The 15,719-nt window shown below is 39.1% G+C and overlaps 1 protein-coding gene across 5 annotated transcripts in view; it reads left to right on the top strand.

The window, feature by feature from the left end:
• The window catches only part of garnl3 (GTPase activating Rap/RanGAP domain like 3), an 89,204-nt gene that overhangs the window by 24,562 nt on the left and 48,923 nt on the right, over positions 1-15,719 (top strand). For all 5 annotated transcript variants that reach the window (XM_074690168.1, XM_074690165.1, XM_074690167.1 and 2 more), the window contains exon 2: positions 4,194-4,263. In XM_074690168.1, coding sequence (XP_074546269.1) covers positions 4,194-4,263 — 70 coding nt within the window. The remainder of the gene's footprint in view (positions 1-4,193; positions 4,264-15,719) is intronic.

Below are 15,719 nucleotides of genomic sequence, written 5' to 3'. Positions count from 1 at the left end.
CTTCTGCTGTCAGAGGTGTGACAGAGGTACCTACGAGTAACAGGATGCATTACAGGGCAAGATAGGTAACCCAAACAGGCTAGCAACAGTTCCTCCTGTTAGCTTGGAAATAAAAGATGTGTTAAAAATGTGTGTTTCTTAATTTTTGTAACTTCCTCTGCATTCAGGGTGTTGTTTAGATATAGTTTTTGGATTAGTTGTAATATGGGTAAAAGCAGAGTCATAAATTCAAAGCTATTGTTATTTGGGGCTGCTAATGATCTCAGTGGCTGTGTTAGCACTGGTAGAACAACAGTGGGAGACTTGGTAAACCCAGGTTTTAACTTGTATTTATTGGAATTACATGAAATTGCAACATCTGGTCTATGAAGAATTTCAGTATTTCGTCACAAGCTGCCACTGCAATTGCACTTCAGTCACAGAGCACCTCTTCTTTTACCTTATTTTAGCTAGCTGGCTAATGACCTGATTCAGCTAATATAACTCCAACACCATCTTTTTGAATATAATCTAAATCCCAAAGCATTTAGTTTTATCTTTTTCACATTTGTATCTATTCTATTGAGTTGAAACTAAATATTTTTAACAGTAAATTGTTTGCCAACTCACAGTCCAACACAGTATGTGGATGCAGACTTAGAGAGTGGTAGGATATGATGGGTCATAAAGGATGCATCAGGTGTAGGTCTGAATTCCAAAACAGCTGTCTTCTGTATTTTTAACAACAACCATGGTCACTTAAAGCTGAAGAAATAAAGATTCCATGTGAGTACCTACATGGCATTGAACAGTTTCAACTCTTATTTCCAGAGCTGTAGAAGTCTGATGTTTTGATTACTTATGTTAAACTGTCAGCATAGTTGTGGAAAAGAACATGTCACCTCCACTGCATTGCACTCTGTTGACAGGTACATGTCTCAACAGACGTGTGGTACTTAACTCCTTGCCTCACCCACGCTCTATTTGTTGGTATCAGATCAGCTCATTTGTTTGAAAGAGATGACTTTGTGCAGTAACATCTCCTCCCTCATTATACTGCTCACTTATATGTGTTAAACAATGTCTTATTCTTAAAGCTGAAAAGGCTTTAGGTCTCCAGTAGGATAAAGAAACCATAATCTTCCAACAGCATCATCCCTTCGAGCATTACAGATGGGTTTTTTGGATGTGTAGTACAGAGAGAGGCTGCTTTAGTGTGCTTTCATTAAGGCCCAAGAGCAGAACCAACTTCCTGTTAAGTTGTCAGTCAAAATGTTGATGTACCTGTAATCACAAGAAGCCTTGGTGCTCAGGGGATATGAGTTTCAAAAGGAGGAGTGGAGTGTATTTTACTACAGAAGTAGGTGGTGTTGAATCACTTAATCATCCCCCTTCAAGGTGCAAACCTTTAGGTGATCCCTTCTGAGGAAAGGTGAAGGTAGAAGCTGTGTTACTGTGATGCTCAAGGAAACCTCACACCAATCACTCATCTGCAGAGGTAGAAGGATTTAGATATAGTAAGGACACAGTGATGCGTTCATCCTGTAGTGAAGATGCGCTTTGGAAAGCATCTTTGAGAGTGTACATTATGTATTAGCTGCCCTACTCTGCCATCATCTGCTCTGCAGGGAGGAAGAAAATGAGTGGGGAATATGGTCCACACAGGAAGTAAAAAGCACACAGGACAAGTCAACACTTGGACTGTGCACCCAGATGTGTACCAATCATGTATACAGAACTGGGCATGAAGAGAAATAACCCTCGTACGGTTCCTGGCACCATAAAACCAGTTTATGGCAATGGAGGGAAGTCAGGGGTTAGATATGTGGGGATATGCCTGATTAATGCAAATTGAAAACTTTCAGATTGGAAATATATGTTTAAGAGAGGAGTTGCAAAGACAAAATGTCTTTGTTTTGGCATGCTAATCTATAAGCATTGTGTCTGGGATGGTGCAGGCAAATTTCTCTTAATATGTGAGGAGGCTGTGTCAGGTCACCATGCTAAAAACCAACAGTGACTGTTAAAGTAAGTGAAAAGCTTGAATCAGAACTGAAAACTCTCCTTTTTTGTTTTGAATTAAAATGATTTTAGCCTCTGGTACTGTAACTCACAGGTTTATAGCGAAACTAGCAGCAAGTCGATACTCTTGCAGCAGAGCTAGGAGTAAACGGCTAATGGTCGCATGTTAGTATGTGAGTTCATAACATTTATAAATTTTTTATTATTATTATTATTATATTTAAAAAAATGGCTTCAGAAATATATTTGCTATCTACTCATTATTTGTTGCGATATTTTAGTTGAGGGCTAATTTGAGGACACAGCCATTAGCTAGCTACAGCTTTCCAAGCATGTTGTTTTCTTGCCAAAACTGTGTGAAGGATTGAACATATTATTGACATGACTAAGTTTTGTATATAAAGCAGACTTTTGCTCATTTTTAAAATTCAAAACGACTTAGAAACACTTTCTGTACAGTTTTCTTTCTTTAGATGGGCTGCATCTGAGGAGAAGCTTCTCTTTAAGAATTGGTGATGTGTAGCATTTTTCTGCTAGTGAGTGTTTGTACGATTTGCCATAAGGAATCCATTGAGTTACTCACTGGATGTGGATTATTAAAGAAGGTTGAGTCTGTTTTGCTAATGAAGTACAAAGCTTTAATAGCAATACAAAAGCAAGTTACTGGCTTGGCTAACCAAGAGTCTGAAAGCTAGCTGTGAAACATGCAACCTCATGAATTCTCTCATGATGCAGGGGTGTCAAACTCATTTCAGTTTGAGAGCCACTTACAGCCTAATTTAATCTCAAGTGGGCCAGAGCAGTGAAATAAAATGATAATTACCTTTAAAAAACAACAAGTATAAGTTTTCTCTTCATTGTAGTAAAAAAACAAGTATATATTTTTAAAAAATAGTGATATTTGATGAACTATACTTCTACAAAACATTTCATGTACAACCTGAATTTTCTCCAGATAAGTGCAATTTCAACAGTACTTAGCCTCACAGCCTTATCAACCACAGATGTGCTTTTTAACTGATCCCAGTGATTGTATAAAATCACATAACAATGGATCACAGGTATTTGGAACTCAAAAATAAGGTGTTTCACTCGAAGATTGAATCAACAGGGTGCAGCAGTCTGGGTCACGCCCCATGAGGTTCACCCTCAACAGGTTTACCTTGGTTTAGGTCCAGCCTGTGGCCTCTTTCTGCATGTCATTCCTCACTCTTGCCCTGTTTCCTACTCTATCCACTGTCCTCTCCTGTTTCAGGCATGAATAAGCCCCAATAACAACTTTGAAAAAAAAGAAAACAAATAAATCAACTTTTCAAGATCGACAAATCATTTATATTTTCCACATCTGTGTAGTTATTCTGAAAATAAATTGGCTCCCCACACATTACAAATTGAAGTGGGAGCTGTTTTAAACATATAATGAACAAAGTCATGCTATCCCCTGCCTTGTAAATGTAAAATGCATATGCGTGATGATTGTTTTGAGATCCTGTCTGCCATAGTTTTCCTCGCCAGGCTAAAGTTGTCAAAAGTTTGTGTCTTCTCAGCATGCATGTTTTGACCATTTCTCTTTCTTCTCAGTTGTCCTTGCAAGCTGTTGTATTTTTCTCCACGCTGAGTCTCATAGTGGCGACAAATATTTTATTCCAAGCACATAGACTTCCCAGTCCCCTCTGCATAGGGCCATATGTTTGATATTCTGAGGAATAAACTCAGGAATCTTTCTATTCTTCATTTTAGAGAGCAGTTACAGGAAACAGTTTACAGCTCTACTTTTTCATGCTTGTATTTCTGCATTTTGCTTTATGAATTAAAACTAGCTTTTGACTTGTCTGTCTGTGTGTGTATTGGCATATTGGGCCAGCAGTCAGCTCTCCTCGCCAGGCTCTATCTATCACTTGGGTGTAATTCAATCAGGACCTGTGTCTTAATCAGAGCTGGGTTGGCCGCCACTCCTGGCCAGTCACGGTGCCACTGGCAGACCCCTCCACTTTGACAAACAGACAGACAGAGAGAAGAAAGAGAAACCAACGAATGTAAAGCCACAAGAACATGGGAGAGATGATGGATACCTGATAAGGAAAGCAGTAAAAGAGATGCTGCAGTGCCATTTGTGTTAGGGATGTTGCAGTGCATGTACGGTTGTATTGTGTGATGGAGGCCATGTGTTTGACAATGCGTTTGTGTTGCAGCTCTGCCTCGGAGGACTTGGGCTGCAGGCGTGGAGACTTCAGCAGGAAACACTATGGCTCTGTAGAACTGGTAAGTCCCACCCATGATGCGCTCATCTGTTTGATGCTCTCTTTGTGTGTCTCCTCTGTACACCTCGCTGAGATTTATTCTCTTTCTCTCCCTCCTTGCTCTTGTTGCCCTCTCTTTTTCTTCCTGGCCTGGGTGGGTTATAGAGGGAGTGATGAGTCATGACGTACTGGGTGTGGTCCAGCAGTGTGCTCTGCCAGCACGGCTCACGATGGGTGCTCCGGTAAAAGTGAGGCAGGTCTCTCCTCCCTGCGCACCCTTCAAAGTTAATTTGTTTTGTTTGACACTCCCGGTGTAAAGCCACTGCACAGTGTGTGTCTTTGTGGTTGATTACAAAGCTGCCGAGTCATTGTTGCTTTCGGGGAGTGTGTCTCTGTGTCTGTACACCCCGATAGCGGAGAGGAGCAGGAAGTCCTGGAGTTTGGCACTGCCATTGTGCTTCCTAGCAGAGACATATTGTGGGTTTGTCCACGAGTGCTGCACCACCACGTGTGTGGCAGATTAGTGTTGAGGAGAAACCACATGCTGCCTATCAGCTTTAGCAGACTGACGGTGCTCATAATGCTGCTGTGTCGGGGTGTGTGTGGGGATGTGTGTGTGAGAAAAAAATAAAAGAGAGCTGTTTGCAAACACTGGGGCATGCGTGAGCCAGAGTGAGATCACTGATCGTCTCAATAATCAAAGTTGGCCTGTCACAAAGGAATAAGGGATTACTGAAACTCTCACCATGTCTCATAATCTGAAATGGTGGGTTACTTTTCAGAATTTTAGACCAATTACATACTGTATATAGTAAAGTAAACTATACCATTCTCAACAAATTTATCAGACCACCTGCAATAAAGATGAGAAAACCACCTAGCATCATGAAATGCTTTAACTGAGATTCTTGTTTTTGAGAGATTTCCTTTTTCTATATCATTGTGAACATGTTGTTATTCCCAAATTTGATCCAGAAAACTGGAATTCTCTGAGAAGTCAGAAATTAATCTGAAATAACAAACAATCACTGATTCACATCTTTGTAACCAGGAACATGAGTTAACAACTGTAATTTGTCAATGAAAAAATAATAATAATGTGCTCTACTTTTTTCAGCTTTTTCATAAAACAGTTAATTTAAGAATTGATGGATAGCAACTATAATAACATTTTAGCATTAAATATATGTAATGTTGATTAAAGAGCAGGGACTTCCTGGTCGATCAACCATTATGGAAACAAAGAAAGTTTTAGTAGTCAACTATGTATATATGGTTAATTTGGGGCAGTGGTGGAAAACACCTTACACTGCAAGGTGGTCTAATGAGTTTTTTAGGCACTGTGAATATATTTTAAAGATGATATGTTATTAAATTTTGTAAAATAAGATGAGATGAGATGTGATGATATTAGGCTGGTACAGTATGAGATGATACAACACATATCGTGTCATAGGACACCATAGAATGTATGACTCATATCATAAAGCTCAAGTATTGTATTAGATCATATTGTACAGTATAACCCTATGGTATGGTATGGTATGGTATGGTATGGTATGGTATGGTATGGTATGGTATGGTATGGTATGGTATGGTATGGTATGGTATGGTATGGTATGGTATGGTATGGTATGGTATGGTATGGTATGGTACTGTATCATATCATACATTACATTATCATATTGTGTCTTAGTGAATGGTCTGCATCATACCGTATCATATCGTATCCTATCACACTGTATGGTACAGTATTGAACCATGTCATATAATGCTGCACCTTGTTGTACCTTGTCCTATCATACCTTGATACATTGTGCCTTATCATATCATATCATATTGTATCATACTGTATCTCACATTCTCATGTTGTGGTATGATTATGTCATCATATTTTTTTGGTATGGTTACTTATTGTACCATACTGAGTAATACAGTAATGTATTGTATGGTACCACATTTACATTCTTCTCAATAGGTAAGAAAAGTACAACATTTAGGAGCCACGATAAAATGACCTATGTCAGTGGGAAACAGTATGATTTTGAATGAACAAGTAATCTTTTGACTTACTGAGTTTTGTTATAGCTACAAAAAGCCAGGTGTAATGTTTGTAAAGACAAACTAATCATTTAGGTGCAATTTAGCTTCATTCTTTTACAAACTTCACCCAGAATCGAACTTTTTACCTTTACCCCTGAGGTTACACTTAAAACACCTTAAATTTTCGACTAGGTATGAAAAGTAAGCAGTTTTTCTCACCTGTCAAGAGCTTTAACTTTTAACACATTTTTATTCAGGAAAAAAAAAAGTAACATTTCTGGGCCAAATTTTTGAGGAGCCAAAATTGTAAGATCAGTAAAGTTACTGGTCATAGTTAGTTTAACTAACATAAACCAGTGGGCACTGGGTTATTTCAAGTCTCCAGTTTCAAAAACAGAATTTGTTCCTTAAAAAAGGTCGTTTCATGTAGCACTGACTCGAAATTAATGTTAATTGGCATTAGCAGGGCCTCTCGAGTGCTGATTTGGTGCCAATTTGGTCAACAAGTAGTGCTGAAAAGCTGCTAATCAAAAAGCATCTCAGTTTTTGGGAAAATCCAAGACAAAAATCCAACATGAAACAGAATTAGAGAAGTGAGGGTTTTTAATGTTAGGACTAACTGCTGGTTGATCTTACAGAAATGCAACACAGGATAAAATATTGATTTGAGTCAGAATCTCTCTTCTGTGAAATTAGAACCAGAGATACATAATCAGTTGTGTGAGCATACAAAGGGTAGAGTTTCTGCCCACTTGTGGAGCTCAAACTGTTTAAGGTTGTGGGTCCCCAGAGGAAAACTGAGCAAAGGTCAGGGGAGAGTTTGAAGAAATTCAGGTCCTGACGCATTTTGGTCAACAAACAGCTTCTTGTGTTGACAGTGGTGAGCCTGTGTGCTCATGGTGTGTATGTCTGTCTGGTGTGAATCAGCAGGGTATTAGCATCTGACATTTCCACAAAAGTCAGAGAAGTCATGACAATTAGGAGCGTGTGATCCTTTCTCTTCTTCTTGTTTACCCACAGTTCTGGTAATGGCCTGATGCTTGATTTATTTTGTTCACTGCAAAGTTTTATCCTATTTATGATAGTGTAGAACAAATGAGAGACAGAAACTGGTCTTCTTTCTCCCACTTGGTTTAGGTTGGTTTTAGAAAGTCTTGTTTTTTAAGTCTTTTGTTAAATGAAGCAAAGTCACAGTGACCACAGATTCCTCATGATTATAACTTCAAATCCTTTTCTGTGATGTCTCTGTATCCAAAAATGTAAATTCGGTGCGTGTGTTTCAGTGCTTGAAAAATGTGTTTTAAACTTTAGCACAAGTGAGAGACACTGATTCAAAGCAGGGTCCCCCTAATAAGACAGACCAGTATAAGCACAGCCGTGACTCATCCTGTCTGTATAATTTTACTTTTGGCATCACTGAACAACAGTGAGAGCAGCTGCCAATAAGATGAGGTACCTCCACAGACTCTTTTATAGTAATATGATTCACCTAAGTCCACACACACACGCACACACAAGCTGTGTTTTTGACATTATAATACTGTGGCACCTGGAATTTCAATTTCCCTTTCTTTTGCTTTATTGTTTCCTTCTGTACATTTTTCCCTCCATTAGAGCACTAGCGTCATATTTCTGAGTTGCGATGAAGGTAGCAGACAGAACACCTCGATCCTTTCAACAAAACACAGCAGGTCTGTGAGCTTAATGGTACCATTCAAAATTACTGCCAATTAATGCTAGGTAAGTGAAATGGTTTGTGTGATCAACTGTAGGTTAGAGAGGTGGTATTATGCTGTCCCATATTTTGAACATGGATATAAAATAGCAATATTGATGACTTATATTTTCCATGAATTGAATTGCTACATATTTATATGCTGAAGAAATCCCTGAATCTGTCAATAACTTGCGCAAAACTAGGAATGCAATCGATACAACTTTTCTGGTTCTGATACCAATACCTGGGCTTCGGGTATCAACCAATACCAATACCGATCCAATACCAGTACAATGTTTACCAGCAGTTTGGTAAAAACCATGCTTTAGAATGTGCAGAAATGAATGTTCAATTGTAATATTTTTTACCCTGTAGACTGGTAATTCAGTAAAAAACAAAGAAAGTGCATCAGAGGTAAAATTTCAAATCAAGTATCCAAGAGCGCCAGTAAAAAAGAAAAGGTAAAAAGCTGGTTGCCTGGATTGGCACCATAGATCGGCCCCTTCCCACCAATACCGATCCAGCTTTGATGATACCTGGATCAGTATTGGGGAGTCCCGATGCAAAACAGTATTTTCCAAAAGATAGCACGAGATCTTTCTTGGACTTGCTGTAATGTTGAGGTCATTACATAGGGATTTCCAAACTAGTTCATGAAAAGTTAGAGGGACATCAAACACCAAGGTTTTCCCATAGCTCTGCCCTAAACAGGCTTTTGAAGGGCTGGCCAATCAGAGGGAAGGGGGGTTGTGGAGTAGGAAGCCTTAAAGAGACAGCAGCTAAAATAAAGTGTTTCAGACAGAGGCTGAAAAAAAGGGGGTTTGTAAAACACCAGTGTGAGAAGGTAAGGATGGTATTGAGATATAAATCTTTAAGCTACTATTAGGATACCAGAGGGGCAGAAAGCCTTAAAAGATGACAAAAATTTAAATATTCACTTTAATCATTTTTTACTGTTTGTGTATTTTTTATTTTCAGTAATTTTTCAGATATTTCAACAAAACTGGAAAAGACGCTAAGAAAAGTTGAGGAGATCCCCAAAGTCATTCCGATCCATCCACAAAAGAGTAAAGTTTCTTGTTAAGACTTCTGTAGAAATCCATTCAGAAGATGTATACAAGGTATGGACATTTGAACAAAACTATTATTGGGGTTCATCCAACAATGTACACTTAAATTAATTTAATCCTCATAGCCATGTCCCAAAACTTCTTTATTCTTATTTAATCAGCAGTCTGAGTTAGTGTTTTAAAGAGTTATCAAAGGGCCCTTGTGTCACATGTCTCATCACCTGATTCATTGAATCATTCACAGTCTGCTTTCCAAGACCTGGATCAAAACCAAGAGGAGAATGTGGCTGTGATTCTCTGAGAATTGAAGAGTCTTTATTTGAAAGGCCGTGACTGACAGGCATTACGTGTGTGCTGATTTGTCACTGGAGCTGTGCTGGTGTTGCACACAAACAAATGTTGGTAATATTAAACACACGTTTCTTTTGATTGTGCATAGGCATGTGCAGTTCTTCTTGTTTTTGATGTGCAGCAGTTCTCGTCCCTGAATACGTACTAAGACTTCTATCAGAAGTGGTGTATGTATGTGTGTGTGTGTGTGTGTGTGTGTGTGTGTGAATGTGTGTAAAGGGTTAGCTGTCAGTCTTGCAGAGTGCCTGGTGAGCAGACGGCTCCACTCCCACCTGCCTACCAGTGTTACTGTCACTGCCTCAGAGGCTTCTGACTGCACTGTCACATTGAATTTATTCCCACTCTCAGCGTGCGCATCTCACTGTGCGTGCCAAAGTGTCTATTGGCATTTTTTCCTAATCCAAAGCAAGTCTTTGCTTAACAGCGGCCACTTTGGCCATAAGTGGTATTACAAACGATGCTAGATTGCCTCTATGGGAAATGTTAGTGCATTTTTTGTTTCTTTAGTTTCTCTATCAGTTAGTGTCTTAGCATCAAGCGGTGCATGGACCTCATTACATCAGGATTATCATTATTACAATATCCATTTGACTTCTTTTTTAAGGGCCTGAGCATTCAAAAACAATAACATTTGCAACAATCACCTGCCTACGTGACAAACCCAGAGGAAATTTGCTTACTAAGGCTGTATCAAAGCCTTCATGCAGATGCCTTGCCCCTTTTTAATATGTGTGAAGCTAATCATGACATTGTTTCCTGAGAGGATGGTGCTGAAGTCTTCATCCTTTATTGGTTTTCATTCTTAGACGCCTGCTCGTCTGGTGATGACTTTATTGAAGCTGCAGAAGCTGCAGTTGAAAGTTTAATTCAGGTTTGGGGATACCAAAGGTTATTGTAGCTTCACAAGAGTTTTTTTACTCTTCTAGTTCTGATTTAAATGTCTATTTTTGTCACTTTTAATCTGTTTTGCACAACGGTGCGGGTTCATGTATATGTGAACTTGCACCAAGGATTTCAAAAGCCACAGAGTAAATTTCTAAAAATGATTCAGCGCACTTGAAAATAAATCCTTTTTGGTTCATCCCACTACATCGTCCAAAAATAATGATCTAAAAGTAATTTTAATCCTGCCCAACAGTGAGTACTTACCCAAACATCCACAGATCCACCTGTCTCCTCGTACCTCTCACGCCTGTCTCTCCATCTGTCCCTCCTCCTCCTCACATTGTCTCTTATCCATAGCTGAAGGTCTATTAAAGGAGCTGATGCATGGCACTCTGCTGCTGTGCTTAGGATTCACTGCAGCATCTGCCCACTCTGAAGGGCCCTTCAGCTGCTGCATCCTGCGAGTGTTACTCTGGGATGGTGGGTGGTCTGATGCTTTCAGTCAAAGTGATTAGATTAGTCATTGCCGGTGCTGCTTAGGTATAGACGGGAGCATATCGATGTGGTGCAGCTGTAATCATGGCTGGATTTGTGCTTGCGTTAATGCTAATCAGCTGCAGTCAATAGCTCTGTGGCAGAGAGACGCTTTACTTTTGTTGTCTTTGATTTGCATCTTTGCCACAAATTTTCTCCTTTACATGGACGTTTCCTTTAGTCTGCAGGGACAAACATGCATTAAACATCAGTATTGGCACTGTAGGAGCTGATGTGTCAGTGCATTGATCTTTTTGTCTGGTTGCTGTTTGATGTAAAGTCAGAAGTCATTGGATCAAATGTTTGAACTCTGCTTACATAGATTTAATGAATTTTGAAGTGTTTCAAAGACAGTTTTGCTCTTTGGACTCTGTTGTCAAAGCCTAATATAATGATATCAATAGTGATGCTAACAGCAATATCTGTTTCTAAGAGTTTACATGATCAAGTTTGTTTTTGCCGCGGGACCACTAAAAACAGATTTCTGATTTTGCATTGTTACGTTGAAGAATGTTGTCTGCCGTCCATTGTTTTTGTTTCTGCAAGACACGTATGAAGGATTACAGTGTTTGTCTTGCCACCAGCTCTGGTGGGGAGATAGAGTGGCGTGTCATCAGCATAAAGTTGGAAAATGACATTGTGTTCACAGATTTTAGTGCAGAAAGGCAGTATGTGCATGGAAAATAGGAAAATATGTAGGACCCAGAACTACACCCTGGGGGACCCCATGAGGTAAAGGTGCTGCTGATGACACAGTTAGCTGCTGACACAGAGAAACATCTGTTTGACAAATAAGACCTGAATTTAAGGAAATATCAGTAACACCAGCCCACTTCTCTAGTCTGTCAGTGAGTGGGTTATGGTATGATATGGCAAAATGACGTTAGATAATACAATTACGAGAAAGAAAAATTTACACTAGACTATGACTATGAAGTCAGGATTTATTTATCCACAGAGTTCATTGCTGGTTTGGTTGTTTCATGAGATTTCCTAAAATACAACACAGGAAAAAAAATGAAACAAAATCAAACAGCCATCAATGTTTTTTTCTAATAAATTCAACAAGATGAGGAATCTTATATGAACAGTGATTCTTGGAAAGACATGCTGAATGTACTGGAGGGCAGATTTTTGCATCCGTTGAGCCATTCAGTGATTTCAGTTGCTAAGTTTCACTTCCCTAACTGAATGCAGATGTAGTATTTTTACTCTCAACTGTCTGAGTCAGTGGGTGACCTCTATGTCACACATTATCGTATCCTCCTCCAGGTTCTCTGTAATGTCAATGAAACATGTAATCACACCATTACTGAATTTTATGTCCCAAACTCCTCCTCCTTCCTGATGCTAACTGAAGCACTGACCGTGTTAACGTGTGCTGCTTTTCCAGTAAAGATTGAGAACATTTGGCAAATTAATGAGTTGACCTCATGCTAGCTGAATCCCCTTGCTTGTCCTTGTCCTTGTTAGCTAGTGTCGATATGCCAGTAAACCACAAATTGCCACATTTATTACCCAGAATTTCATTAATTTTTAGGCACTGGTTAATCAATTTCATATTAAAGAAAAGCTAAAACAGGCTCCCATTTCTACCGAGTTGACAATTGAACTGACAGCTGTGACTGTTTTCAAGCTAGCTAGCTAATTACCAGGGCTATCACTGTAGTATTGGTGCAGAGACCTTATTTTACCCATTTAATGCTTCCTAGTTTATTTTTATTTTTAAAATTAGAACCTCCAAGATAGGTTTTTGGATATTTATCTATCCTATGTTTCCCTGAAAATTACTGGTGACAAACTCATCACCATCATGAATGAATGAATGAATTACTTAATGACAAGTTAAACAGTGAGTAATATAAATAAATGGTAACCAGAAAAAAATTAAACCAGAACGAGACAATCACTGATATAGTTTCTCTGATACATGAGCAAAAAGAAGTAGGAAGAAGTACTAACTTATTTAATCCTAGCCCTTTGAAATGTGTTGTATTATATTATGACAATGTCTTTTGTTTGCAGACATTTTTTAAACGTGAACTTGACAATGAAAGAAGCTACGGGCTCACTAGTTACTGTTTCCTGTAAAGCTTAATGTATGAGTACTAATAATCAATGACCACTTAAGTTTGCTAAACATGTAGGAATTTTATCATTTGTTGAAAACATGACAGATCATGAAAGTTGCTGTGTCATGCTAGCTCTTGAGCCAAAGGTTATGAGTAAACCCCAACTTCAACGTTTTTTTTATTTTAAATATTTATATATTTTGCCTTTATCTGTTAACAAGACCTCTTTATAAGACCAGTAAAGATCTTTGTTAGAGCTACATACAAGTAAATGAGTAAAGAATGAGAGGGGAAAAGGAAATCTGTATATTTACAGCAGAGCATGATTAGGGATTGGTACCTTTCACATTCGAGTCTATATGGTGCTGATGCTTGGTACCTGGAAATCAGTATACTGGTACTCAACACTACCAATTTTTGATACTTTTGTGTGTTTATGTGGTAATAAATATAAATTTGTTTAATTATAAAATCTCAAAGTTCTTTGATTTAATACATTTATTTCTCAATACATAACCTTCCAGCGCTGTGTTCAAGTCCAGAATGGAAAATCGCCAACTCCACTTCCTTACAGCTACAAGGATGCGCTTAGGTACCTCAACATGGTATCGTTTAATTTTAAGTGAATCGGTACTTGGTACTGCAGACAGAATTGGGCTGGTACCTCTAAAAGTATTTAATTCTGTACCCATCTCTAAGCATGATGAATGTATGTTATTTGGCTAGAGAAGCATTTTTAAATCAGCTGGGGTGTCTGATGTTTAAACTCCTTTGAGTGCAAGATGCCTTCCACACAAAAATTAAGAGGTTTGAACTGATTTTTTTTAGTTATCCAGTAGAGTCACTACACAGAATTTAATCTATGGGAAATGGGATGGCCACAAAACAGGGTTACGACTTCCAGGGGACAGGAGGCTGGGTAATATGGGTGTCTTGGAGCAGATGCACAGTTCATTGTGCAACTTCAATAAAGATTTGGGGGGAATAGTCATTTGGGTGGTTTGAAATTGGTAAAATTATATGTTAACTTTACAATATCATATGTGAATCTCAGATATCAGGTTTTGAAATACTGAAAAAAGGTTGAAAAACTGTGAAAGATCTTGTCTTACATATTTTTGTTTTCACATTGGAAAACCATCACTCACTAGTTTTTGAAAAAGTTTTTTGAAAGTTTAAACTTTGATGTCTACTCGCGACCTCCATTTTTACTACCAAATAAACATGATTAAAGCCTCACATTATATTCCTCCATTCAAACACATAGGGGTATCAGAGGTTACTTTTTTAATCTATCTATTAAGGTAACAAAAGAGTAGAAGTCACACATTAAATTGCATGATTGGGGTGAGGTTAAGTTGAGAGCTAGGCTCCGCCCCTTTCTGTTGTTTCCAAGCTGAGACAAAATTAGGTTGAGTCAGCATTTTTAATGCACTAACTACTATTGCTTAGCTTTAAAACCTCGCTTATAAAACCAGTGAGGGACATTTCAGAGACCACATCCGTGTTTTGTCTAGTTCATGATCCTTTCTCCATCTTCTTTTTTTGCCTCATTTATTTTTTTCCTTTTCTTTCCTTTCTAATTAGTCACTAAATTCATCCCCCTGACTGAACACCTGCCTCACAGCCCTCCCCCCCCAGTCACTCAGTACTTCGCTTCCTTCTGCCACCTCCTGTGCCGCCTACGCCTCTGTGTTCTCTGCCTTCCTGGAGGATTGTGAGTGTGCATGAACAGGCCCACTGATGAGATCAATTATCTATCAGCAGTCACAAAAGTATTGATTTAAATATCCCAACACTCATGCATGCACACATCCACTCACACATGCATACATCTCTGTCTACACTGCAGCGCTCCTTTGTCCTGGGCGCCTTGGGGAAATCAGAGGCTCTCTGAGTACGACGTGAGCTTGATTGTGTTTGTGAAATGTTCAAGTCATGCCCTGAAATGGGAGCTGTTTAAGTGTGGGTTTAAGAGGGCGAGTGTGCATGTTTCTGTGTGGGTTTGTGCATCCTAGCTGCATCTATAAAGCCGGAAGCCTTCGCTTTTTCCCATGGGGTTATGCATCGCGGAGACGGCTATTATTCTTTTATCATTCGGCTTTTTGTAGTCATTACACAACGCTCTTTGCCTCTCATCCCCAGTGGTCTCATCCTTCATCCTGTCCATCTGCCTCCTATCGCTATACATTTGATGCCCTTTTTTTCCTCTTCCTCCTCTCTCCTTATCCTCCTCTTGCTCCCTGGAAGTGGTGAGGTGTTTTATGGGTTGTTTGTTAAAGCGTAGAAGCATAACGCGCCCCCCCAGCTCTCCCTTGTTTCCTCCTGTCTGCCTCCCTTGACCCACTGAGAATCGTTTCAGGGCAGCATTTTTCCTCCCTTTGGCACTCTACTGTTGCATGATTTAGAGGCTTCATGACACATGCATGTGGTGCACATAAACACACATATATACACAGACTCCCCTGAGTGCTTAATCGCCCCTTTCCCTGTTTATTTTAAAGTCTTTCTATTGAAAAAAACAACAGAAGACCTTTTCGCACAGCAGCACAAACACTTATCTAAATGCACATTTAATACAGAATGTCTCACTATTTTTCCCCCACATACATAAGAGAGATGGTGCATCCCTGTGCCTTAACACAGCATTGGTTCATCCTCTATTATCCCGCGATTGAGCAGTTAATGTTGCAGGAAAAATGGAGGAAGATAGAGGCCTATTGCTGCAGCGTTTACTTTGCATTTTCTGCGCACATAGAAGAGCAGGACTGGTTTATTTACACATGCAAAAACTACAGGCACAAGC

This window comes from Halichoeres trimaculatus, unplaced genomic scaffold, assembly GCF_033239565.1.
Source record: "Halichoeres trimaculatus isolate MK-OKI-2021-1 unplaced genomic scaffold, fHalTri1.1 fHalTri1_scaffold_16, whole genome shotgun sequence".
NCBI lineage: Eukaryota > Metazoa > Chordata > Actinopteri > Labriformes > Labridae > Halichoeres > Halichoeres trimaculatus.
Note: the sequence above shows the minus strand (reverse complement) of the source record. Positions and strands in the feature narration are given on the sequence as shown.